We start from the raw sequence: 27,445 nt of genomic DNA, 5'->3' as shown, positions 1-27,445 counted from the left end.
ATGCCCACTTATTTTCAGTACCTAACAGTCAGACATGATAGAAATTCAAAGTGAGGAGCTGGGAATTCACATTTGATTCTCCCTATCACCATTCTGGGCATCTTAGTCAAGAAGGTAGGCTTATCCACTCACTTCTGGCAGGGCTTCACTGTCATTCTTAAAAAAAAAAAGAAGATGACCAACAGGTTCCTGACCATAGCAATGCAGACCCTCTCCAAACAAGCTGAGACAAGATAGAGCTCATCATAAGAAGCTGAGGAAGCCCATCCATAAATGATTGTTAATGGAAATAATCAGACAAGGACGTCTCTTCACACTCAGAAGGCACAATTAGTAACAGTGTCAAAGCTTAAGTAGAGGTGTGCATGGAAGTGGGTTTAAACGACCCCTTCTCCGCTCACTCTCTGGCATATTCCCCCGGAGTGGAGTGTACTGCAGGGCTCTGTAATGACCATAGGCAGCACGTCAGGGTCAGCCCTCCCGGTTTCAGGCAGTAAAATCTTTCTTTTAATCCACCCGGGACCTCACAGACATCTATGGAGACTGGTGAAGCCCGGGAGAGATCTTGGGCAAGAAAGACTCTCCGTACACAGATATACATACGTTTCAGGCACTCTGGGTCTCCTACCTTTGGACTGGGATGGCTTCCCAAGTCGGCCGAGTTTGGAAAGCATTCCTCCCACCCACCCCCACCTCATCCACCACCCAAAAGGGCTGGCTGACTGCAGAACTCCAGTGCACGCAAGGAAAAAAAAAATCTCAGCCAAGTCCCCACAATCACTGCCTTCCTCTAGCTTCTCTCAAGTTGCTTTTCTAAAGCAAGAGACCAAATGTTGATTTCTCTACGGATCCCTACGTACCTCTTACACGTAGACAGCTTTAAAGCGGGGGGGGGGGGGAACATTCCTCAAAGGGAAAGGAGAGGGGGAGCAGAACAGAGTATTTCAGGCTCCCACTTGGAAATATCTCAGTGGTTGATGATGCTTTCCCATACCTCCACCCATCCCCCTCCCTTTTTTTTTTTTTTTTTTTTTGAAATATGGACCAAAAAGCTGAAAGTGTTTTCCTTTTCATCAAAGAACATATATTACTTTAGTGGTTCGGGAAAATGTTGGTTTTCTGCCCACCCCTTTTCAATCTGCCCATGTCTGAGGTGCTCCGGGAAGACGCACAATCGTGAGCAGCTTACGACACTCAGTGAGCAGTGGGTGCCGGTGCAAGCTCGCGCCGCACACTGCCTGGCGGAGGGAAGGAGCCGGGGCGCCGCTCGCTGCTCCCCGCGCCGCCGCCCGCACCTCCCCGCCGCCCGCAAAGGATGAGCGAGTCTGCTCTCCGCAGCCGCCCCGGGCGCGAATGGCAGGCGGTCTCCGCGGAGGAAAAGGTGGCGCCGGCCAGGGGTCCTTTCCAATGACGGACATTAACCAGACTGTCAAATCCTGGGGAGTCGCGAGCCCCGAGTTTGGAGTTTTTTTTTTTTTTTTTCCCCCCACAACGTCACAGTCCGAACTGCAGAGGGAAAGGACAGCGGCAGGAAGGCGAAACCCCGGCTCCCCGCACGTAGTTGGGAAACTTGCAGGTCCTAGAAGTCGCCTCCCCGCCTCGCCGGCCGCCCTTGCAGCCCGGAGCCGAGCAGCAAAGTGAGACATTGTGCGCCTGCCAGATCCGCCGGCCGCGGACCGGGGCTGCCTCGGAAACACAGAGGGGTCTTCTCTCGCCCTGCATATAATTAGCCTGCACACAAAGGGAGCAGCTGAATGGAGGTTGTCACTCTCTGGAAAAGGGTGGGTAAGACACTTTTTAATTAAATTCTTTCCCGAAGATTTTTTTTCCTCCCTTTTCTTTGCTGCAGCATCTAACATGGATCAAATCACCATCTCTTTGATCTTTTTCCGTGGCTGTGAACTTTCTATGCTGCCCAGCTTTCTGCATGCTTAGAGGTGAACGTGTGGCTTTGGGGAGCGGGGGGGTGGTGGTCCTGCTTTATTTCAATATATTTATTTGATTGTTGCCCTTTTCTCCCCCCTCCCCCGCTCCCCCCTCCCTCGGAATAAAATATGATGTAGATTTCTGACCGAGCGCTTCCAATGGACATTCTCCAGCCTCTCTGGAAAGATTCTCGCTAATGGATTTCCTGCTGCTCGGTCTCTGTCTACACTGGCTGCTGAGGAGGCCCTCGGGGGTGGTCTTGTGTTTGCTGGGGGCCTGCTTTCAGATGCTGCCCGCCGCCCCCAGCGGGTGCCCGCAGCTGTGCCGGTGCGAGGGGCGGCTGCTGTACTGCGAGGCGCTCAACCTCACCGAGGCGCCCCACAACCTGTCCGGCCTGCTGGGCTTGTCCCTGCGCTACAACAGCCTCTCGGAGCTGCGCGCCGGCCAGTTCACGGGGTTAATGCAGCTCACGTGGCTCTATCTGGATCACAATCACATCTGCTCGGTGCAGGGGGACGCCTTTCAGAAACTGCGCCGAGTTAAGGAACTCACCCTGAGTTCCAACCAGATCACCCAGCTGGCCAACACCACCTTCCGGCCCATGCCCAACCTGCGCAGCGTGGACCTCTCGTACAACAAGCTGCAGGCGCTGGCCCCCGACCTCTTCCACGGCCTGCGGAAGCTCACCACGCTGCACATGCGGGCCAACGCCATCCAGTTCGTGCCCGTGCGCATCTTCCAGGACTGCCGCAGCCTCAAGTTTCTCGACATCGGATACAATCAGCTCAAGAGTCTGGCGCGCAACTCTTTCGCCGGCTTGTTCAAGCTCACCGAGCTGCACCTGGAGCACAACGATTTGGTCAAGGTGAACTTCGCCCACTTCCCGCGCCTCATCTCCCTGCACTCGCTCTGTCTGAGGAGGAACAAGGTGGCCATTGTGGTCAGCTCGCTGGACTGGGTGTGGAACCTGGAGAAAATGGACCTGTCGGGCAACGAGATCGAGTACATGGAGCCCCACGTGTTCGAGACCGTGCCGCACCTCCAGTCCCTGCAGCTGGACTCCAACCGCCTCACCTACGTCGAGCCTCGGATCCTCAACTCCTGGAAGTCGCTGACCAGCATCACCCTGGCCGGGAATCTCTGGGATTGTGGGCGCAACGTGTGCGCCCTGGCCTCCTGGCTCAGCAACTTCCAGGGGCGCTACGATGGCAACTTGCAGTGCGCCAGCCCCGAGTACGCGCAGGGCGAGGACGTCCTGGACGCCGTGTACGCGTTCCACCTGTGTGAGGAGGGAGCCGAGCCCACCAGCGGCCACCTGCTCTCGGCCGTCACCAACCGCAGCGACCTGGGGTCCCCCGCCGGCCCGGTCACCACACTCGCTGACGACAGGGAGGGGCAGCCCGACAGCACGCCTGAGCCGGTCACCGTGGCTCTCCCCGGCGAACACGCCGAGAATGCCGTGCAGATCCACAAGGTGGTCACCGGCACCATGGCCCTCATTTTCTCCTTCCTCATCGTGGTCTTGGTGCTCTATGTCTCCTGGAAGTGTTTCCCAGCCAGCCTCAGGCAGCTCAGACAGTGCTTTGTCACGCAACGCAGGAAGCAAAAGCAGAAACAGACCATGCATCAGATGGCTGCCATGTCTGCCCAGGAATACTACGTTGATTACAAACCGAACCACATTGAGGGAGCCCTGGTCATCATCAACGAGTATGGCTCGTGTACCTGCCACCAGCAGCCCGCGAGAGAATGCGAGGTGTGATTGCCCTAGAGACTCTCAACCCATGCGCTACCAAATACGCCTGGACAGCCTATGTGGGCCGGCGAGTGCCAGGCTGGGTTCTGTGCTCTGATACACTCCTTGACTGAAACTGTAAGGGGATCACTCCCAGAGACTTGACATTTTAGCTTTATTGTGTCTTTAAAAAAAAAAATGAGATCAAACACAACAAAACCCCACCCCACAACCTTCAGGACAGTCTATCTTAAATTTCATATGAAAACTCCTTCCTCTCTTTGAAGATCTGTCCATATTCAGGAATCTGAGAGTGTAAAAAGGTACCAATCATTGATTTTTTTTTTTTTTTGTAAACTTAAAATGTTTAAAATAAAATAGCATTTACAGTTTTTACAGACTGGTGTAACCTAAATGAATTGTTACCTGTGTTAAGAGAGAAGTAACAGTTACAATTTCCTACCTCTGTGTGTGTGCGTGTGTGGGTGTGTGCCTGGGTGTGTGTGTAGGGGTGATCTAGGGGCCAGAGGGAAAATCCAGAAATTCAATAGCAAAGTAGCCAGGCTCATTTTGAAACATTAAGAAGGACAAACAGTTTATCAGGTGGATGTACCCCACATGATTAAGGACTGAAAAAAGTCAGACCCTCTGTATTATGTTTGGGGGAGTGCAATGTAATTTAGCCACTTCAAAGCACGTGAAAGGCGAACTGAGGACTGAGCATCCTTGATCAGCCTTGAAGGCAGAGATCATTGCAAATGCTTTTTCAAAGGCAGTGCCAGACAGTTTTTCCTATGAACAAGAAACATTTTTGCACTTAATACAAAGCATCTTTCAAATCAATTCAAAACTTCACCCCCAAATGCCTGTTCTTCTATGCCTTTGATTCATCAGACTTAGTAGCATTTGTGCCCCTTTTCCATACTCTTCTGAGTGAAAGACCCTCAGCTCCTGCTCTCTTGTGGTTTGACTCAGGGAAATAAGGCAGAATCCAAATACTTGGTGATGAAAGCTGTGCTTCCTGGAGCATATTGCTAAGACTGCAGCAGGCTGAGGCTCCCACGGGGACAACACACTCCTAGCTGCCGTGGGGAACAGGGGGAAGAGCCTACCTGGGGCTGAATGCCTACTTGGGTGCTGCCTGAAGCAGGAGACTTTACAGGCAGGCTCATATGGAAGGGATGGGAGTGGGGAAGAATGGGAAAGATGAGCTTTTGAGCCTATGTTCCAATATTACGGAGATGGGAATAATTTGTTAGCCCAGTATAGAAAAGCTGCCTCTCTTCAGATCACCCTGTTGTGTAATGCTTGCTTTCCCTGTGATGTTTTAGTTTTTTTTCTGTGTTGGGGTCAATGACTGCCCCTTGCCAACCTTCACAGGTTTCTAGGTCCATAGAGATGTAGGTTGTTTATTGAACTAAACTTAAGAGTGGTACCAGGTGGTGGGTGCAGCGAAGGAAAAGGGGAGGAGGTGTGGTGGATGGGAGGGGTCTTTCACTAGCTAGCAATTTAAGTAAATGTATGATTGAAATAAACTGTCACGAGTGAAAGCTGGTGAACTAATATTGTCTGGAGTCTAAAAGTCTTCCTCAAACTCAGGTACTTAACCTCTCTGATCCTGCCGACAGGCATCTTTCTATTTTCCCTTTTCTTTTGAGAGAGAGAGGTTGGAATAGCAGGAAGAGGGATGGGGGGAGAAAATATACACCACCTTCTCCCAAAATGCAAATGCCTCCACTCACCCATCTAAAGAGGCAATGTCAGCTGTTTGAAATGCAGAATGGCATCACCAGGAGGTTTACTTAAGCTGAGGATAGAAGGTAGATTTGTCTTCTACCTATGGAGAAATCACTGTGCCTAAGAATACTGCTTCTAGGACTAAGAAGCTCTTTCAAGAGAAATATTTTGCAAATGTCTCTAAGATGTTAAGCCTTGGTAGATAGCTTCTTACATATATATACATATACACACACACATGCACACGCATACCATAAGCTCATTCTTTCTGATCACGAGACCTCATCTTATTTTGTTTATAATTAAAACATGACTTTATGACATATACCATGCATATAGCACCCATTTAGACTACTAATGTTCTAGAAGAGAGGTGCTTTGATAACTTCAAGGAGGGAGTTTTGGATTCAGTCCTTATAATCATTTGGGGATGCCACTGTAAATACCATCTTCAGGGGCAAGGGTTCCAGGGACATCTGTAATGAAATTCCACTGAAGAGACCTCTAGAATACAACCGATTTTTCTGGGGGAAAAAAAAAAAAACAACAATTGTGCAACTGAAGGAGTCAGTCCTTGGATTCCGTTGATTTAATCTCCTCCTAAGAAGCCTACTGGGATCCAGTGCCAAAAGCTGTTCTGGCTTGGTGCATTAAGGGCCCTGTTGGTGTGCTTGTAGGGAAAGCTTCCAGAAGCAGAGCCTTTCTGGAAACAGCAGAGGCAGAGATCCACCCTAACCCCTAGAAACGTGTAAACTGGAGAACCTCCTATCCCGAAGACTTTTTTGTCCCCTTCATTCTTCTTTTTAAAATGTGGCCATGAGAAAAAATGAGAGAATAATCATGCTTTGTTATATGCTGCTGACACCCCCACTCCTCCCCATATGACTAAACACCACGTATACAGAAGATCTGAAGTCCATGTAAATCTAATGAAATACTATTGTAGAGAGGACTCTGTACTCTGAGACCTGGAGAACTAACAATGGTCATGCAAAGCTATGTTCTTACTTTGTGTGTGTGTGTGTGTGTGCATGTGTGCCTGTGTGTCTGCGTTGTGTCTTTGTAGGCAAGCAAATGCGTTTTCTACACAAACAGAGGAATTCAGCTCTTTCCATTTCATGCTCCTGCACTTCTTGCTTTGGAGAATAGAAGTGGGAGGGGGGAGGCAAGAATGAGGGAAATCCGATAGTTTTAACTAAGGTTTTATGACACTTGAAATCTTTTCTTTCTTAAATTAATTGATCTTTAAGCATCAACAAACTTGCTCTGACCTCCTCTAAGGAAACTACTGAGCATTTAAAAGAGAATCTGATTTTTAAAGGGAGCCTTTAAAACAAAAAACCTTGTTTTTGGTTGTTGTTCTTCCCACAGAGGGTGCTAATCTCATTGTCCTGTGCTGTCTGAAAAGAATTTAAAGCCGTGATTCACGTCTCTTCCTGGGCATTGTGATGGATTAACCCTCCATTTGCACTACCTTCCCAGCTGATTAAAGTTCAGCCCTGGTATAGAGGTTTCTTGAATATTTATATAAGGAAAAGAAAAAGTCTTTTGAAATGACAAATGACACTCTCAGACCAGTCTTAGCCCTGGTAGGTTTTTTTTTAGGTGCTACCAGAGGGAGCAGGTTAAATGAAACCCTTTCTCTGGCCTTCTCTCCCAGGAAAGGCAGCCCTTGGGACTCAGACTCCAGCTCTGAGAGTTGAAACCACCAGGTAGCTCAGGTTCTCAAGACTGTAAGGTTGCCATCACAGAGGAAAGGTTATTCTGGTGAAAGGAAACTTTTAAAATCCTTTTTTCAATATTCTCTGAAGCTCTTCAAAGTCTAAGCGTGCCTCACCTTCCTCTCTGCCTCCAGGAAGGAGACTTAGTATTAAACAACACATTCATGAGTACGTGTGGGTCATTAGAGGGGCAGACACCACTTGTTACTTCTCCCAGGTTTCTGGAGCAACTGCACACAGATCGCTGGAAGGTTTAGGGGCTTCCTGTGTTCCTGGGCTGTAGTCACCGACCTGTCAGCAAGTTCAGCCTATGTTCTGTCTGGCGTAGCCATGCATTAGAGAAGAGGGCACTGGTGGATCACACCCCCTGGGAAAATGAAAGGCATCAGATACCCTTCTCACACACAGCATTACCGAGAGACCAGAATTCACATCTGTTTTGGAAAATGGGTATTATAATGTTTCGGGGGGAGTCAAAATAAGCATCAGTTATTTCCTCTACATAGATGGTTGTTGTTGGTTGATTTGGGCTTGCCGTGGATGGAATGCTAAATAGCAAGGAATTAACTAGAATATGACTATTACACAGGTGCCTGAAGTATATTTTGGGAAAAGTTTAGGATACACGTATACATGTGCGTGCTAAGTTGCTTCAGTCGTGTCTGACTCTGCAACCCTATGGACTGTAGCCTGCCAGACTCCTCTGTCCATGGGATTCTCCAGGCAAAAATATTGGAGTCGGTTGCCATGCCCTCCTCCAGGGGATCTTCTCCACCCAGGGATGGAACTGGTGTCTCTTCTGTCTCCTACATTGGCAGGTGTTTTTTTTTTTTTTTACCACTAGTGCTACCTGGGAAGCCCACACACGTGCATAATTATATGTAAATGATATAACATGACACAAAATAGCCACATACACATACTACATTGTCATATATATATATATATATATCTCCACATGTATAACCACATATACATGATCACATTATATAACTATATCCCCTAGCATTAATTATACTCCTACTTTCTTCTTCCTACTTTCTTCTTCCACGATCAAGCTTTAACTCAGGAAAGGATCTGATAAGATCAATCACAACGTGTAAAGGGCTGAGATGGCTGATGGTATTTTCAGGCATTAGTTAATGAGCTGATAGAGGCTTTGCAGGCTGGGGAATCTTCTGGGCTCCTCATGCCAGTACCATAGGAGGGTGTACGCCTGCTACCTAGTGGTAAAAGCCAGCAAAGCATTCTTCTGAGAACATGCACCTAACTAAAAGGTTCCACCTCAGGGCTGCAAAACATTTCTACATTAATAAATGCTCTACTTGACAGTTTTCCAGGGATTCTAGGAGGCAAAATTCTTTCTCCTGTAACTGGGCCCCATTTCCTGGCCTTTCTCAATTGAATGCCGTTTCTGGAATTTTACTCAAAACAAAAGCCTGACTATTACTATTACTATTATCCTTAATGGTGAGTTGGAGTTGTAAATGAGACAGAGGGAACACACTTACTGAGTGGTTACTTGGTATAATGGAGAAGGCAATGGCACCCCACTCCAGTACTCTTGCCTGGAAAATCCCATGGACAGAGGAGCCTGGTAGGCTGCAGCCCATGGGGTCGCTAAGAGTCGGACACGACTGAGTGACTTCACTTTCACTTTTCCCTTTCATGCACTGGAGAAGGAAATGGCAACCCACTCCAGTATTCTTGCCTGGAGAATCCTAGGGACGGCGGAGCCTGGTGGGCTGCCATCTATGGGGTCGCACAGAGTCGGACACGACTGATGCGACTTAGCAGCAGCAGCAGCAACTTCGTATAAGAATCTTTATCTGGACCTTATTTTTATATGAGGAACCTGAGGCTTAGAGAGGTTGAGTGCTTTTGTGGAAAGTCACCCAGCCAGTAACTGGAAGCACAGGGCATTCACTCTGGTGGTCTTTCAACTATGCTGTTATTGTTGTTGTTTAGTCACTAAGTTGTGTCTGACTCTTTTGCAACCTTAAGGACTATAGTCTGCCAGACTCCTCTGTCCATGGGATTTCCCAGGCAAGAATACTGGAGTGGGTTGCCATTTCCTTCTCCAGGGAATCTTCCCAACCCAGGGACTGAACCTGCGTTTCCTGCATTGGCAGGCAGATTCTTTACCACTGAGCCACCAGATAATCCCAATATGAAAGCTCAGACTTTCAACTATAGCCTCTTTCTAATTTCCTTGAATGGGTGCCTTCTCCATTTCTCTAGCCAGCAAAGACCCTAGGACTGGCCTGGGCTAGGGTACATGCTCACCATATTCTTGGTGGATGACATGGGTGCAGTGCTCGCCTCCAGGAATTTTCACCCTGACTTTGATTGCTCTGGCCTCTGGTTATCAGGTCATGCAGGACTCTGTCAACAGAGGAAACCTCTCACAGGCTTCCAGGAGCAGAAAGTTCAGTTAATCATTCTGTCTAGCCAATAACCAGATGACTTTGGACTCAGACACACTAAGGTGTAGCACGTATATAGTATCTATACATTATTATTGGGGGTTTATTCACCTTCTCTTCTTGGTCATTACATGGACTATGTCTCAAAGGTGGTGGTTCTCAATCAGGAGCAAATCTGCCACCTAATTAATATACTGTCAGGAAATATTTGTGATTTTCATGCAGGGGGTTTGGATGCTACCAGCCTTTAATGAGTACAGGTCATGGATCCTGCTGAACACTCTATAGTATAGAGGGAGTTCCTCTTAACAAAGAACCATTTACCCTAAAATGTCAAGGGTGCCTGAAGTTGAGAAACTCTGCTCCCTGGTGTACAGTAACAACGCCATCAACACCACCATGTTGCATTCCAGCTTTGCTTGGAGTGGTTCACCTGGATCTATTGCTTTGTCATCTTGCTCTCTCTTGAGAAAGAACTGGAAATCTAAATGAAAACCCCTCAGGTTGGTTGCTAATCAGCGCGAGGACCTGTAGTTAGCGCATGCTTCTCAAAGAACATATGGCAAAACTTAAATTAACTGGGACAAAACTTGTCAGAGCCCTCCACTGACCCACTTTTTCTCCAGCAAGACTTCATTTAGGAAACAGAAAAAAAAAAAATGTCAAGTTAACAGTGGATATTTAATTAACAAGAGGGAAAATGAGACACTTGATATTCCTTCCAGGAGGAGTTCTGATGTCTGAATAAATTCAGCCCCTCTGCTTGGGCTTTTTCCCTGCTCCAACCAAACCTGGAATGTCTCCGAGGTGTAAGTAGGCTTTCACTTTAAAAATCAAGGGGCTTTGATTAATAAATTTTTATGGTAGATTTTTTTCAGTCCCTCTGACTGAAAATGACAAACTTTGACTGAAACAGAAAATAATTTTGAATTTACTATTCAAAGTTCATAAAAGCAAATATAAAAGAAATATAAAGTTGCAATTTTTTTTGTAAGTTTTAGCAGTTAAACTTTTGAAATTATTAAAACTTAAAACTGCATAAGTTAGGATACCCTTATATATTCATTATTTTTGCTAAGCCATTTCAAGGTGACATCATAGTTTACCCATAAAAACAGCTGCATACGCTTTTCAAAAATAATGATATTCTCCTACAGAATCACAATACCAGTATTGCTTGTAACATAATTAACAATAATTTCCTAACATCATCTAGTATCCAGTGCATATTCAAACTTCGCTGGTTGATTGGGAAACCATGATCCACTCAAGGATAACAAATTATATTTGTTGTTAGATTTCTTATACCCTTTTAAGCAAACACCCCCTTTATTCCCCACTGCCTGTTTTTATGACATTTGCTTTGTGAAGAAATTATGTTGGATGATTACAGATTGTTCTAAATTCTCGATTTGTGTGATTGTTTCCTTGTGTCATAAATCTAATAGCATAAAAAATGTAAATAATTAAATTTCAAATGCTGCTCCTTTATAAGTATGTAGCAGTTAAACTTTTGAAGTTATAAGGCTTAAAACTCCACTAAAACTTAAGGATGTCCTATATATAAAACAAATATGGTAAAATTTTAGTGATTATTAAGTCTGGGTATAGGTGATTTGAGTGTTTATTGTACTATTCCTTTACTTTTTCTGTATTAAAAATTATTTTAGTAAAAGTTTAAATATTATAAAATATAATTAAGGAAATGATCATATAATATTAAAAGGTGAAAATAAGCTGTTTTAACAGGATTATAACAGGATCAATTTCCTGTTAAATGTGTAAGTGGGCTCAAAAAAATATTTAATAAAATATGGAAAGAGCATGTATCATAAAGCTAATCTGTGTTAGAATGTATTCTTTGTGCTTTTCAGTATCTTCCAAAACCTGTATAGAAACTATAAAACTTTATTACTGTAAATATATGTCTTCAAAAATAAAATCCATTTAATATAAAAAAAAAAAAAAAAAATCAAGGGGCTTACATGGAACCCTGCTCAATGTTATGTAGTAGCTTGGATGGGAGGGGAGTTTGGGGGAGAATGGATACATGTATATGTATGGCTGAGTCCCTTTGCCCTTCACCTGAAACAATCATAACATTGTTAATTGGCTATACTCTGCCACAAAATAAAAAGTTTATGAAAAAAAAAAATCAATGTGCTTAGTCTACTGAGTGGTGGACCTATTAATCAGAGACCTGGTCTCAGAACCTAGAAGCATCAGGGTCTAGAGATTCAGGTATCACAGACTAAAAGGCATTTGGGGCCAGGCAGGCCACACTGATGAGTGAAGTTCATAGGCCTATGGCATTAGGGGAACTGGAGAGTTCACTTAAAAGAGTAATTTACTTATTTATTTATTGGCCGTGCCACGTGGCATGTGGGATCTTAGTTCTCTGACTAGGGATGAACTCACATCCCCCTGCTTTGGAAGCATGTAATCCTAACCACTGGACCACTAGGAAAGTCCCCCCAAATGTAATTTACCTTTGCTAGGTCCTGGTTAATCAAAAATTATGCAGGCCAAGTCAAGAGAGTGTTCTGGGAGAAACCCAGTCTTGAAGTCAGGAGAGATGGTCTTTAGACCTGTTGCTGGTACTCACAGGCCTTGAGTCCACCTCGTTCTCATTTTAACTGCAGTGAGCCTCCCTCTCTCTTTGCCTTCAGGTATTCCCTTAGGACCCTTCTGGTTCTGGGCTTCTATTTTATCATTTTCCCCGAACAATAAAACATAAAACAAAAGCAGTTTTCAAGCTAGTACCACTTAACCAGAAAATTAAAATTCCCCTGAACTCCCATTCCCCAGATATTCTGATTCATCAGGCTTGCCTGCATCTGAATGAGAAAAGGTAGATAAAAAATCACAAAGACATGGGGCTTCAGAGGGGGAGGTGGGAATACCGGAAAACAGATGAGAAAGTGCAGGCGTGTGTGGGTGGAAAATAGGGCTTTTAGAATGTGCGGGAAGATGAGAGGAAACCCTAGAGAGGACGCAGGCACTCACACTCACCCGCGCATGAGAAGGGGAGACACAGGGGTCTGCATTGAAGCAGGACCAGCAAAAAGGCTGAAGAACCCCGCTGTGGTGGGGGTGGGCTAGGCTGGGGGCAGGGGAGAAGCACAGGACTCTTGGAATAACTTACTAGATTTGAGTAAGCGGCTACAATTAATACTAGGAATTCAGAGTCATTTAATAAAACGAGCGGAAGGAGGAGGGATGGAGAAAGGGAGAAATCAGGGAAAAATAAAAGTCAAGGTTGTGGCAGGTGGAGAGGAGAAGATAGAGGAAAAAAAGAGAGCAAGAAGGGAGTTTCAAGAATTGTGCTTTATGTTGATCAAATAATCATCATATGTAGTTGTGATATACCAACTCTACTCCAAAACCCCTTTTAATTTATTTCCTTATTCTGATCTACTGGGCTGGCTATTTGTCTCTTCTCAATATCATGTTGGGAAGCCATTTTTCTCCTTGCTTTATAAGAAAAAAAAAAAAAAAGTCTAGCTGTATCCTTCTTTCTTTTGCTCAGCTAGGAAAATGCTTCTCAACCCTGGCAGCACACTGAAACCACTTGAGGACTTTCATAAATAGTAATGCCTAGGTCCCTCCCCCAGAGATGCAGGTTTAATTGATCTGGAGTGTGGTCTTGATGAGGAAATGTTTCAAAACTTCCCAGGGGATTGTGAAGTTCAGCCAAGGTTGAGAAACACCGAGCTAGAGGGTCACAAGAATTGCCACATTTGTAGCTCAGCAATGAGTGAGATTCACAGCTCTGACTGGAGCACTGTAAGAAACCACCGTGGGCTGGTGGCAGGAGAGCCAGATCGGGGTGGGGGGGTGGGTCACTGTTAAGTGAGGAGGCCCTGGCCTCACTGACTCCCCCTGGTGGAGCTGATTGTGAGAAAGATGTACTAGCTTAGATGGGCTTGTCATTTGTTTCTGAGTACTCCATAGTTTACTGAGTACTCTTTCATTTTATTTATTTTCATTCTCCCAACAAGCACAAAAGGCAGACACAACCTTGTCCCATCATTTAGACAAGAAGACTCAGATCAGGAGAGGTTAAGCAGTTTGCTGAAAGTCAAAGCCTAGCCCCTGGAATTGCATTTTCTAAATTCTGTGCCCTCCTACCTCTATCATTTCCCTTTTCTCCTCTGATTGGTTGCAGTGAGGCAGGGCTGACCTTGCTCAAAATACAGAAGTCATAAGTCTTCTAGCAGGAGTCCTGGAGAACACACTGCACTCATACTCCTATACCCTCTCATTCTCTAGCCAGAGTCTGACAATTGACAAAGTTTGGTATCAGAGGCTTGCTACTGCCCTTTGGTTCTTCCCTTCCCCTCATCCTCTAGCCTGACACTCTTTTCATTTTCATAGAAGCTCCCATGATACCTCAGAGGATTCCAAATAGATGCCAACTTTTCCCAAATATCTCCAAACATCAAAATGTTCCCTTCCCACTCAGCCCACCGCCATCAACTCTTTTATCAGCAACTCTTTAGAGAATGTGAAAACTAAATGCCAGTAGAAAATGGATGGATGGACAGTGATGCCAGTTTTGCCCAGAAATTCTTGCAGCTTAAAAAAGATCTTTCAGGGCAATAAGAGACATTGTTCTAATGCTAGAATTGCAGGTACTGAAACACCCTGGTGATGTGTATTTGGACAGATCATTTCTTGTTCCTCTCAAATGAAACAATGCAGGCAGTTGCTCATATGTAAGACCAGATTTGCCAACAGTTTATAGGACTTAAAATAAAGCCAGGATAAAGATCGAATTTTCCAGAATATTTATCTCCTTAAACCAATGCCCTCTTTATTTTTATTACTAGATGTCCACCATCAGTGTGTGTTTATCTTCAATTAAGAGTTCCCAGTATTGCAAACTCTGTGTGGCAGGGACCTCTCAGAGATATTCTAGGCAGCCTTGGATAAAAGTGAGACAGCTAGGTCAGTGGCAAGTGAGAGCTGGATTAGTCTGCCATAGAAAGGTCTGGAAAAGCCAAGCTCTACACAATTAATGGAACAATGCGACAATCTGTCTTCAGCTGGCCAAGGCAATCCTGTCATTTGTCCCTCAGCTGCAGGACAACCACGCACTCTGTGATTTTGTCTCACTGTCTCCTCCATGGTGATTGCATTTGCCGTGAAATCTATATTTCCCTGCAACTGAGTCTGTGTGTGTGTGCATGTGCTTTATTCTAAAAATAATGGTCCTTCTTGGAATTCAGCCTCACTCTTTTGGTTTCTGTCCAGGTCATTTTTATCTGAGTTTCTCATATTGATTCTTTTTTGCACACTATTTCAAAAACTGTAAAAGGTACAAAGAGAAAAGAACAAACATGCTGTAAGGAAGAAGGGGAGAAATCGTGTAATAACAGAAATGCAACTAAAGGTAACACATCACTCAGATTTTTTAGTTCCAACTGAATTGGTTAGCTCATTCAAAGTGACACAGCATTTCTTGTTCAGGGATTAAGTAAATTTTTGTTGAGTGAACAAGAGACCAATTTAACTTGAAGATGAGGCATTAGGAAGAAGACAGTGCTAAGAGTCTGAGTCCACCAGACACACAGTGAGTGTGTGAAAGAGAAGCTTCCACTTCAACCTGATGCATCTGTGAAAGGCAACCACCATCCTCCTGCCCCGATGCCCAACAGGAGTGTTTATTACAGGAGTGTTTATTACATATTGTATTTACTGGATGCCTGGCAACCTGCTAAATCTTTAACATTTTCTCATTTAAAGTGAAAGTGTTAGTCCCTCAGTCGTATCCCACTCTTTGTGACCCCATGGACTATAGCCTGCCAGGCTCCTCTGTAAATACGAGAATCCTGGAGTGGGTTGCCATTCCCTTCTCCAGGGGATCCTCCTGACCCCGGGATCGAACTCAGGGATCGAACCCAGGTCTCCTGCATTGCAGGTGGATTCTTTACCACTGAGCCACCAGGGAAGCCTTTGTTCAGAGAAGCATCTAATTTTGCAGATAGGTAAACTGACATTTAGAGACATTCAGTGACTTGCCCAACGTCATTTACCTTAATGAGGATTGGGGAGGGGACAAGCACTGACTCTGGAGACACAGGGCTTGGCTTCAATTCTGGCTGAGTGACTTTGGCAAGTGATTAATACTTAACCTTTCTGATACTCAATCCCTTCATCTATAAAATGAAAATAGGGACATTAGGAGAATTAAATAGGTTATTATTGAAAATTAAATGAGATATTCTTTGTAAAGTGCTCAGAACAGTGCCTGATATATGGTAGGTGACAGATAAGTGGATTCTGGGTTTGCTTGTTTTAAGAACAGATAAACATCATGTTGGCCAAAAAGTTTGTTTGGGTTTTTCTGTAAGATAGTGTAGAAAAACCCAAACAAACTTTTTGGCTAACCCAATAAAACAAGGTCACACAGCCGGGGGTGGGGCTCAGTCCAACAGGGTTCGAAGCCTGGCTGCCCCCGTTTCCTTTTGTGATAGGGTACTATCCAAAAATCTGAGTTCCTGAAACCACTGGGTCTGGACAGAGAAGTTAAAGAGGCAGAGCGGCAAGTCTAGGGGTAGAAACACATGCTTCTTCCTTTACAGCTCTGCAATCTTCTCAGGCCTTAGCTTTGATACCAGCATTTGACTTTTTCTGGTTCTTCATTGGCTGGACTTTGCCACTGATATCAGGTACCCTCGTGAATGTAGCCCACCACTGGAATATGAGTGTGTGTGTGCGCCTGACATCCATATACCCATGCAGGTGTGGTCCCATCTTCTCCTTCCACACAAACCAAAGACTGGTGGCCAGTTCAAGGAAACATCGTTCATGTGGGTCTTTGGCATTACAGCAAAACTTATTCCCACATCTGAGCTATTTGCTCTCTGTAGTCAATTCCTGAAGGTGGAAAGCGATCCCACAGCCTGTGATTGTGATCTGGCTCCCAGACTCCTATTTAACATCGGCAATATTAAATCATGGGCTTCCCTGGTGGCTCAGACAGTAAAGAATCTGCCTGCAATGACGGAGAGCTGGGTTCTATCCCTGGGTTGGGAAGATCCCCTGAAGGAGGGCATGGTAACCCATTCCAGTTTACTTGCCTGGAGAATCCCCACAGACAGAGGACCTGGCGGGCTACAGTCCATGGGGTCGAAAAGAGTCGGACACGACTGAGTGACTAAGCACAGCACAGTATTAAATCATACCGGTCCCTGAGACACTAAGCATACATCTTTGACTGTAACAGATGTGCTGGTGTTTATTTAAAGATGTTTTTTCTCTGTGTATTAACAGCTACAGAGTGATGCTGCTCAAGTAAGTGTAACAAAAGAAGGACGTGTCTAGGGTGGATGCTCTTCTGGAAGAGGAGCTCACTTGTTAAGACACAGTATCCAAGTTCCAGCTTTGCTACTTTGCATCTGGCCTTTGGCCAAGTCAGGGCCACCTGCCTGGCTTTTCCCTTCTTGTCTGTAGTAGTAACTTGGGGCATTTCTTCTATTTCTCTTTGGTAGGCAGGATCTGGAAGCAAGTAGGGTTGATTTCCAGTACATTCTCTACTGCTGTTTCTTATCAACAGGTAAAGTTAGGAATGCATTAGACCTCCCCCAAGGAAAGATCTCACTCCTCCTTAGAGACTTACCCAACACCACAGAGATCATGTTTGGTCAGAGGAAATGCTCTATTTTGCTCCTAGGAAATTAGCTCTTGAAAGGTGAGTCTGTTTCAAGGCCCCAAGTGTTCCTTGTGATTTGATCACAGGAATGACTGAAGAATGCTCTGCCCTGGCTTTGGACAGGTATATTCGAAAGACTTTGGCCAAAGTAAAATCCCAACAGATGAATCTATACTACCGGGGAAAGCTGTAACTATTGGGAAAATGAGAACCACCTTCAGTTTAGTGTTTTGTGTCTTTACTAACTTTTTTTTTTTTTTTTGGTTGTGCCAGGTCCTAGTTGTGGCATGCAGGATCTTTTTTAGTTGCAGCCTGCAGGAGCTTTCAGTTATGCCACGCAAACTCTTAATTGTGGCATGTGGGATCTAGTTTCTTGACCAGGGGTCGAACCCAGGCCCCCTGCACTGGGAGTGCAGAGTCTTAGGCACTTGACCATCTGGGAAGTCTCTCCACTAAATTGTTACATTGTTTGTTGTTTGTTTTCTCTCTTCCCTCTTTTCCTTCTTTTCTTTCTTCTTTCCTCCTCCTTCTCTAATTTTTTTTTTTTTTTTTACTGGATTCGTAGTTTTGAGCTACACTATGCATTCTCAACAGGGCTACTACTGAATTCAAGGAGTAAAAATTGGCTCTTAAGAGGATAAAAAGTCTTACTATTTGTATGTATAAAGCAGAGATACATTTATGGTATATAGTTGTTTTTGTTGTTCAGTTGCTAATTCGTGTCTGACTCTTTTGTGACCCCCATGGTCTGCAGCCCGCCAGGTTCCTCTGTCTATGGGATATCTCGGGCAAGAATACTGGAGAGGGTTGCCATTTCCTTCTCCAGGGGATCTTCTCAACTCAGGGATTGAACCCATGTCTCCTGCATTGGTAGGCGGATTTTTTACTGCTGAGCCACCAGGGAAGCCCATGTTATATGGTGCATAAACACAATATATCTGTGGTATTAAAATTTCAGAGTGAGGTAGGGCGAAAAGGGAAAAAAAAAAAATCTCTTAAGGGGGAGATAATGAAGAAAGAAGTTTGAGAAATGCTGAGATAGACAGTGATAAACATGGGGAAGAGACAAAAGAGCAAGTTAAAGCATCCTGGCAGGTCACTGACTGAGATTTTGAGAGGGTCAAAGGAGGTCTGAGTTCTTTGGTATTGAAAACTGGAATTCAGAGGTTATTTGAACAGCCAAGGTTTCAGTTGGGGAATCTGGTCTTATCAGTCCCTCCTACACTCAACATCTCCCAGAGCTATCTTTACTTTTAAGTTTCATGATGTGTTAGGAAAAACTATTGGGGATAGAATTAATAGACCGAGCCCTGGTCCTGGCTCGGTCACTTACTAACTAAGATATATCACCTCCTGTGTGGACTTCAATTCCTCCGTGTATAAAATTCAGAAATTAATCCTTGCTCAGCCATTTCCACAAGGATCTGGTAAGGCTCAAAGGAGAGAATGTAACTGATAACTTTAAGAGCTATGTAGTATCATGCAGAGACTTAAAGCAATGGATGGAGGAGGGGGGTGACATATGGGTGGCCACCCACAGAGTGACTTTGGAGGGCCACATGCTTCAAACTCTCTTCCACGGGGAGTGGGATTCCTGCTATTAGTCACTGCTCTGAATTAAGTGCCTTGTGATTCCTCTGTCAAGAGCACATGGAGCAGAGAAGCAGCAACTAGACTGTTCTCTCCTTAAGGGAAGGGCACTCCTTTCCCTTGACGTTGTCTCTCACCGTGGATCACAGGGTCTCTCCCAAGTGGGTCTAACAGTCTTTGGACAGGTCATCATTTGAGCTTAAGAACTGTGGCATTCACATCTTTAAAATGGACGCACCAAAGGCTGCCTTGTGGGTTCTTGAGAAAATATCAGAGATCACATATACTGAGTCGACCACAGTGCTAGCTGATAGTAAGTCCTCAAATAATAGTAGCTCCCACCCTGTGTCACCGATGTTTATAGTTACGTGTTGTATTTCTAGAAACAGACTAAGGAGCATTGAAAGGTTCTAGTTTCTAGAAACAGATTCTAAGAAGTAGCTGTGAGAGGTTAATTGAAAGAGAACATTAGGGCTTCCCTGGTGGCTCTGTGGTAAAGAATCCACATGCCAATGCAGGGGACATGGGATCCCTGATCCCAGAGAATCCCACATGCCAAAGAGCAACCGAGCCTGTGCATCACAGCTATTGAGCCTACGCTCTAGAACTTGGGAGCCACAGCTCCTGAAGCCGTCGAGCACTAGAGCCCATGTTCCACAACAAGAGAAGCTATGGCAATGAGAGGTCTGCACACTACAACTAGAGAGTAGCCCCCGCTCAATGCAACTAGAGAGAAAGCGCATGCAGCAACAAAGACCTGGCATAGCCAAAAATAAATAAATAAATAAATAAAATTATTTTTTAAAAAACAGAACATGAAATATTAGCAATATACAAGTTATCTCCCTGGAGGGAAAAGTTGGGATTTAGCAACTATAGTAAGTCGGAAGAAAGAGACAGCACCGTCTCTGTTAGGCAAAATCAGCTGGAATACTTAGTTAAGGAGGTTACTGAGCTTCCTTCACACAGGTGTGCCAAGACTTGCTGCAGGTGACTGCCTTTATTTTTTCCCCAGTATAATAATTCTCTCCAGTTTCGTCAACAGATCCAGTCCCCAGACCTCTTTCTCTGAGCACATCTCTCCCCAGACCTGCTAGATCTCCTAAGAAATTAAAATTGAGAGTTTTGGAAGAAGGGGGAACAGCAGTCTACCCAGGTTCAATTAGAATCATTTATTGCATCATATTACCACCATCAGATTCAAAAGTGCATGTGCTGCTGTTCTGAGTGTTCATGACAGGTTCTGGCTGTGGTCCTGTTATCTATTGGCTGGTGAGACTCAGCAGCCCTGGGTACCACAGCCAGGCAGCCCTGGAATGCAGCAAAACCCAGCTACAGATTCAGCAGCCTGCAGCCTGCTGGGTTCCACTGGTTAACCCGGGGCTATCAACCCCAAAGAACTAGGAGGAAAGCAGATGGGGAAGAGGGAAAGGGTCTGTTTGTTTTGATTTTTTTTTTCCCCCTTTTACCAGGCTCAGTTCTTCGGGAAAAAGAAAAGAATCTCGCTCTGAGCTGGTGTCTTGCCAAGCGTCCTCCCCTCCCTTGCTAGTCCAAGCACTCCACCGTCTGTGCAGACTGCAAAACAGCAATTTCTGGAAACACACTGGAAAGTCTGGGCCAGTCCAGAAGCAGTAGATTCTTGGTATCTGTATGGTAAGGTTTTAGGGAGTTTACTTTTCACCTTAATTCTTTTAAAAACCGCCAGCTCTTTGAAGCACATCTGTTATCCACAGCTTCTGTTTGTAAAATGAGGCTGAAGATATCCTCTCTAGAGAAATTCCTGAAACTTCTCTGTAGTTCAATGCTTCCACTGACAGTCTGGCTCACAGAGTACAATGGTGGTAAATATTAAAGAATGTTAATAAAAGTGAGATAAAACACCTAGGGGTCTTTTTTATTTTTTCTGAATTTTGCTTTGCTCACTACTAAAGTTTATCTTGACAGAGAATTTACTTCTCTGATCCACATCATTTCCCAAAGCAATTTTCCAACAGCAAATAAAAATTTGTAGTGATTGCAAAGAGGTTTTCAATCCCTGTGCTAAGGAGGCCAGGGGTTTTCACGGTTTGTCTCACCTTGAGGTAAATACCCCTCACTCGGGACACTGTCACTGAGGGACCCTGGGTAGCATCTAGAGGCAAGAGCCTGAAAATGAGCTCTCAGATATCCAACATAAACAGACTTGGTATGGGAGATGGTTTGAGTTTTAAGATCAAATCATGAGGAAGTAATTAAGTCATTAAGTAAGAAAATAATTGCCTAAGCCCACATAGCTGTGTTCTCAAATGAGATGGAGCACTAAGCAAACGAAATGCCTTTACATTGCACTGAACTTTGCCCTGGTTAATGCAGACTACATTTGTACCCTCTCAGAAGTGTGAGTTTAAGTACATCATGAGAGAAAATTTGTATTCTTCTCGTTGTTGTGTTTGCTTTGTTCTCAGCCTTTAGGGCTCTAGGGGATGAAAAATAAGCTTGGGAATAAAACACACCAAGTTTGAGTCCCAGCTTCACCATATGCCTGGTGAGTAATATGGGCCCAGCAACTCAGCCTCTGTTAGTAGTGAGATAGTTTAAAATGTCTGCCTGGTAGGTTTAGGAAAGAGTAGTATTAATCTACATAAAACACTGTATAAACACTGGGCGCATCGAGAGTGCTTAATAAGTATGCTTAGTATTACCAGTACCCTTTTCATTGTGTTCATTGCTTTTGGTACAAAATGTACCTGTTACCACTGAAGTAGTTTTGACTTTGTACAAAAAAGTGAATCTTGTTTCCAATGCTATTAGCAACAGAGTGGAATTCAGTCTATGAATATCAATAGAAGGAATCATGTACATTGTGGGCTTGATGAAAACATAAGCCACCAATAGGGGTTCTTCCTAATGTGTCCAAATCAACCCACAGATGCTGAAAAGTCATTTCTATCTCCCTCCCTATGCCCAAGACTTTTCTGTTTTCTCCTTTTCTTTCTAAGCATTCACATTTTCATGATAACACAACACTCAGTTCAGGTTCCAAAGATATCTAAAAAGCCTTTTCAGCTCACCATGGTTGTCCCTCTCTCCGCAAGTTATTAGAACACTCACTGACCTTAGCAGCCATGTTTCCCAGTCTAGATTGCCCCAGGATAGCTCCTTTTCATTGTCTCTATGATTACTCTACTTATGTACTGTAGGGGAATAGCAATTAGTCAAGATGGTGGTAGTCAGCTCTCTCGCCTCACATTTTGTAAATAATGACTTTGCATGTTTATGTAACGGGTGAGATCATTTATAGCACAGTGCATGCACATCATGATATACTTGCTTGGCCATGTGAACATCTTTATTCTGTGTACCTATGTAAGCACCACCTGAAAAGCTCTTGCGGTTGTGTTGCGGCAGTATCAGCCATTAGAGAAAAAAGCATGTCTGCTGTGCTGCTGCAAATAAAGAACGTCTGCAGTTCCTATGGCTCCTTGTATCTTTTTGCAGCTTCTGCCTATCTGTTTCCTAGTTTGTGCACTTGCCTACCCTGGGTTCAGCGATCAGTGGGACACATACCATGCATACATGTTTGGTGTCCCATTATACACTATTCAGGATCAGGAGAGAACTCATTTCCATTAACTGCATTTAGTTACTTTCTAGGCACCATGGAAGCAAAGGGAACAAGACATGGCCATGTCTCAAATAGTTTTCGGTCAATAGGACAGGTACAATGCCCACACATATAAGGACAACCCCAAGATGGACAAGAATGCATACCATCAGAGAAGGGTATCAAAGTCTTCTTGAGGACAGAGCAAGAAGAGAGGATTGTCCCGATTCAGGAAATGGGTGAGAGGAGAGTGACTGAAGAGTTCTTGATAAAGAAGGTGGATTGGTCTAGGCACTGTGTCTAGGTAGGTGGGTGGGATTTGACAGGCAGAATGGAAGCCAAGGGTCTCTCAGGAAAACAATGCACTATGACCAATGGCATGGAGGCAGACAAATGAGAGGGAGGTCCGGGGCAAATGCATCAGCAAGGTGCCTACCAGTGTGTCATGACTATATTTGTTATAAGCAGACACTTAAACAGAAGGAAAATCAAGAATCCAATTTTTGTTCCATTTCAATAAGGAAGGTATCCTACTCATAACAAGATGGGTTAGAGAGAAAAGAACTAACCACTCTGATAACCTACCGTTATACTATTTTTTAGAAGTAGAATAGAGTCCAGGAAAGTATTTCCTAAGGCTTCCTAAGGGAGGTTTTGCAGAATCATCTCAAAGATTATTAAACAGTAGGGGGTATTTGAAAAAATCACTGGAACATCCAAAGCAGAGAGAGGTTTTAGAGAATGTCTTCTGAAATTGGAAGGGTGGCATGGTTGCAACCAGCAGAGATCTGAGAAGATGGTAGGATCCTATAGGGAATGACTATGAGGAGGCTCCTAAGGAGACTGGGTCATGAGCAACGGTGGGTCCATCAGAAAAGACTCTGTGACCAAGCACAGCATGAAACATCAGATGTGACTGCCCTTGAGGAACAATATGGACATGGGCAATGATCAGAGAAGTGGGTATCACATGACCTGAAGATCAGTGAGTTCTGGACCAATATAAGGCCTCCAGTACCACTGTATAATCAAGAGGGTTTGGTATGGTATAAGAATTCATATAGTAATTGACATTTAATTTCCCTGGTAAGAGAGAAAGCTTCAACTAGATTAGATGTAATTTTAAAAGAAAAGAAAAAGCCAGGTGAAATACTTTCTCTCTGTTGAGAAGTAAATTTCACATCAATTACACTGACTTATCACACATGCCATGCCTTCTCAGTAATATTTTATTCCTAGGGAAAAAAAGTGATATGTAGAAGAAATTGTCTCTCTTTTGGCCCATGGACACCATTCTGAATCCTGCAAAAGCAAGCACAAGGAGTAGGTGAGGTAACAGAACTGTGGAATGGAAGGGTATTGGGTCTCAGCAAACACTAGTGTGGCCCAGAGCCTAGCCTGGGGAATCTACCTCTAGACATATGCTGTGTGAGATAATAAACTACCATTTTTCAAGTCATTGAAAAGTGAATGATTCTATTACTTGCAACCATAAGCATCTTAACTAATACAACAAAGTTCTAGATGGACTGGTGTAGAGATTGGGAAGCTTGAAAAGTTAAAACCATAAGGCTAATCTCTTCAGGAGTCAGAGAAAACAGTATCTTAAGAGTGGGCAGGGCTGAACCTTCCTATGTCTCTGTGAGGATTTTGAGGGATTCTCAAAGATGATGAGAAGAAAGTAATTGAAGATCAGAGATGATGGAAAGGATGGCATTGATGGTTTCACAATAGTGGAGAGAGGAAGGACCACCACCTCTGTGCTGCTCAGGCTCAGTTGTGGGAAAGGAGAAGCTGGAGAAACTAGATAAGGCTCAGGGCTGAAAACCACTGCCAACAGCCTTGTGATTGTTAACTTCCTTCCATGACTGCCCACCCTAGGACTGAGTGGACTGTTGACGCTAGTACCATTTTTACCTTCAGAGTAGAGGATTCTCCCATAACTCCCTAAGAAGACAGCTTGCTATTTTCATTCAGTTGATAATTTTCCACTCTCACCTACTGAAAATACACTATTAAGACACTGAATTCATCCAATAAGAACCTGGGTGGTAAATTTGCAATGCCTCTTGCTGTAACTGCTGTTGAAGCAGTAAGCCAGAATTCCTTCCACTTGTGTGGCCATGAATAAGATGATTCCACTCACACTAACTGTGCCATGGTCAGGGAAACTGAGATAATGCAAGTGCAAATACCTGGCATGTAGCCTAGAATTCATCACTTAATAATTATTAATGGCCAGCCCTGTTTCCTTCCTGCTTCCTCCTCTTTCTTTCTTACTCTTTCCTTTCCTTCATCTTCCCTTCCCTTCCTCTCTCCTCTTCTATCCTTTCGTCTCACTGAATGCTTAGCACTCCACATTGGCAGGAGATTTACCCTTCATGCTACATGACTAGCTGTCCCTCTGGCTCTAGGAGGGCACAAGGACACACTTCCCAGCTGAAGTGAGGCTCAAAGGAAGGCTTATACAATCTGTCATCATCAGCTGTAACTTGTCAGACATCTTCCCACTGAAATAATGCCATAAAGAGGGGTACTTCCCTAGCGTATCAAACTAGATGCGTTGAAAATTCAGCTCAAACATCTGCAAGTTCCATTTCTGGGGTTGCATTTGTGGTTCCTCCCTTTGGATGGAGGTCTCACATGTCAAGTCCATCTCGTCACTTGCCCTTTGATTCTTTATACCTATAGACACTGATGCACACTTTTAGGAAAAGAAGTTCTTAAAACCACTTAATAACATATATCTGTGATTAGAATCCTTACTCTCAAATCCTCCTGCTTAAAGATAACTTTGATTTTTCAGGTTAAGACCATCTGTAAGATGCTCATTCCCAGCCCTTATCCTTCATATCCCCAAAGACTGGAAGATTCCAGAGACTTGATTTCCACAGATTCACAAACTGCCCTTTTTAAGAGCTCCAATGACTTAACAGTGTTGCATGTAACATGCTGGATGGACTTAGTCTTTGAATTTACAATAAGCTCATAACTTTGGCCTGGGTCTTGACAATGCACTGTCTTGACAAAGCAGGTCCTGAATGAACACTCAGGGACATTTCTGAATATATCTCATGTATAATTATCTCTGATCATCCTGGGATCCCAAATCCCCTTGGATCAGTGAAGCCAAGAGGCAGCATTTCAGCTAATAGCCAATCCCACTTAATGTCTCTCTTGAGAAGGCAAAGAGAAATGACGGGTTTCTGTGCAGCATTTCTGAAAGAAACCTTTCAAGAGGGCGAAATCAACTCACCAATGGAAATAAACAGCATTATCTGTTCACCAAATGCCTTTCAGAGATATCTAAGAGTCCTTTGCCAATGAAAACTTGCTTTCTATTTCAAGAAGTGAAAAGTAAGAGAGGGAGTAAGTCAGCACACGATTATACAAGGGCCACGGCTAGGTACTCCACAGGTATGCTAAGTGGTGCTGCACTGCAATGTTTTATTTAAATGTATGCATCCCTACAGGGCTCCAATCCAGGGTATATGCCTATGTTTTGATTGCATTATTTAAGGCTCTAGAACTTAAGGTGGTATGTATGGCCCCACTTATATGTTGACCTCCTCAGGGCAGTGAATGGACTAGTGATCAGAAAGTAGCAGTGTACAAAATTATAGTCTAGAGGCAAAGACCTGGGTCCTGGGTCTATCCCCAGGGCTCCCTCTAACACATTTGGGTACCTCTGTGCAATGAAAACCTGGTACTTCCCAGCTCCTGGAGGATGGATTGGTGCCAATAACCAGAATCCATTATTTGTGTTGTACTATAGAGTTACAAAGTGCTGCAGCCAGCACACCAGATCCCATTTCATCAGCTCTGTAAAGGTGAAGGGAGGACGGGAAAACAAATATTGTTGGAAGTCATACAAAGAGATAGGTCCTGACCTTGGCATTTAGAGAATCTTGCATCATTCACTCCTAATAACATCAACACAAGTAGGTAGGTACTGTTGAACTGATGAGAAAACTGAGATTCTGGGAGGATAAGTAAACATCCTATAACCCACAGCTAATGCCATTCTTTCTATTCCAAATCTAACAAGTACCTCCATTATAAAACAGGTGAAAGTAGAAGGGGAGGCTTACCTCTACCATACAGGGGGATAACCTCCCATTTTTGTCAAGCAAATCTCCCAGGAAACCAGGTCATGACACAGAAATCCCAGTGCATTGACCACTGCGTCTCACTTGGGCAAGGGTAAGTACAAGGTTCTTATGTGATAGGATGGAAGGGACCATGAAAACCCTTTTCCCACAGAAATTGACTCTATTGATCCAGTTTTGGGGGGGTCAGTATTCTATTCCACCCATTGGTGGATGTCATCAAAGCAACAAGCTGGGAGCTGAAGAGTCAGGACAAAAGTGTGTAAATATATTAAAAGGGAAAAGAAAGAAATAGTGTAGTAGTATAAAACTGCACAATATTATAGCTGGAAGATATCTTTAAAATCACTAAATCTAATGCTTTCATTAAATTGATGAGAATGCTGAAGCTAACATAAGCTATGAACTTTTGGGAGTGTCTATGATCCCAGGGAGAAAAAAGAGCAGTACCAGCATTCAACATCAGCTGCACTCAAGCCAGTACTTATTCCAGAGACAGTATTTAACATATATCTGCAGCATGAAGAGACAAGTGAAAGAACTCAAACTCTCTGGACAAGTCTGGTACCCTTGATCTGCATTACCTCACCAGGACCCAGGGGAGAGTGGAGGTGGTCAGGCCTAAGCTGGAGGTCTTTCTTCATTCCTCTTGCCTGGAGGGGACATAAGGCTACCAAGGCTGTTTGATTCAGTGACCTTTTTTCCAGGTTGGCCATCCCAGCTGCCTGTCAGTTTTCCATCTCCTTCTTCTCTTCATCTCTCTCTCTCTCTCTCTTATGCACATAAACACCCACCCACCCACAACCATCTACACATATGTATACAGGGAATGAATACCCACTCCAGTATTCTTGCCTGGAGAATTCCATGGACAGAGGAGCTTGGCTGGCTATAATCCATGGGGTCACAGAGTCGGACACAACTGAGCGACTAACACGTTCACTTTTCAAAGTACAAAGTC

General features: G+C 44.2%; 2 protein-coding genes across 17 annotated transcripts in view; one reads left to right on the top strand and one right to left on the bottom strand.

The window, feature by feature from the left end:
- The window catches only part of CTNNA2 (catenin alpha 2), a 1,291,223-nt gene that overhangs the window by 381,886 nt on the left and 881,892 nt on the right, over positions 1–27,445 (bottom strand). The window lies entirely within an intron of this gene.
- Positions 1,850–6,941, top strand: LRRTM1 (leucine rich repeat transmembrane neuronal 1). The gene is made up of 2 exons (XM_081596615.1): positions 1,850–1,937; positions 2,064–6,941. The coding sequence occupies exon 2, from the start codon at positions 2,123–2,125 to the stop codon at positions 3,686–3,688; it is 1,566 nt and encodes a 521-aa protein (XP_081452741.1). The 5' UTR covers positions 1,850–1,937; positions 2,064–2,122; the 3' UTR covers positions 3,689–6,941.

The sequence above is a fragment of the Giraffa tippelskirchi genome, chromosome 4 (assembly GCF_054371585.1).
Source record: "Giraffa tippelskirchi isolate mGirTip1 chromosome 4, T2T-mGirTip1v1.2.pri, whole genome shotgun sequence".
Classification (NCBI taxonomy): Eukaryota; Metazoa; Chordata; class Mammalia; order Artiodactyla; family Giraffidae; genus Giraffa; species Giraffa tippelskirchi.
Note: the sequence above shows the minus strand (reverse complement) of the source record. Positions and strands in the feature narration are given on the sequence as shown.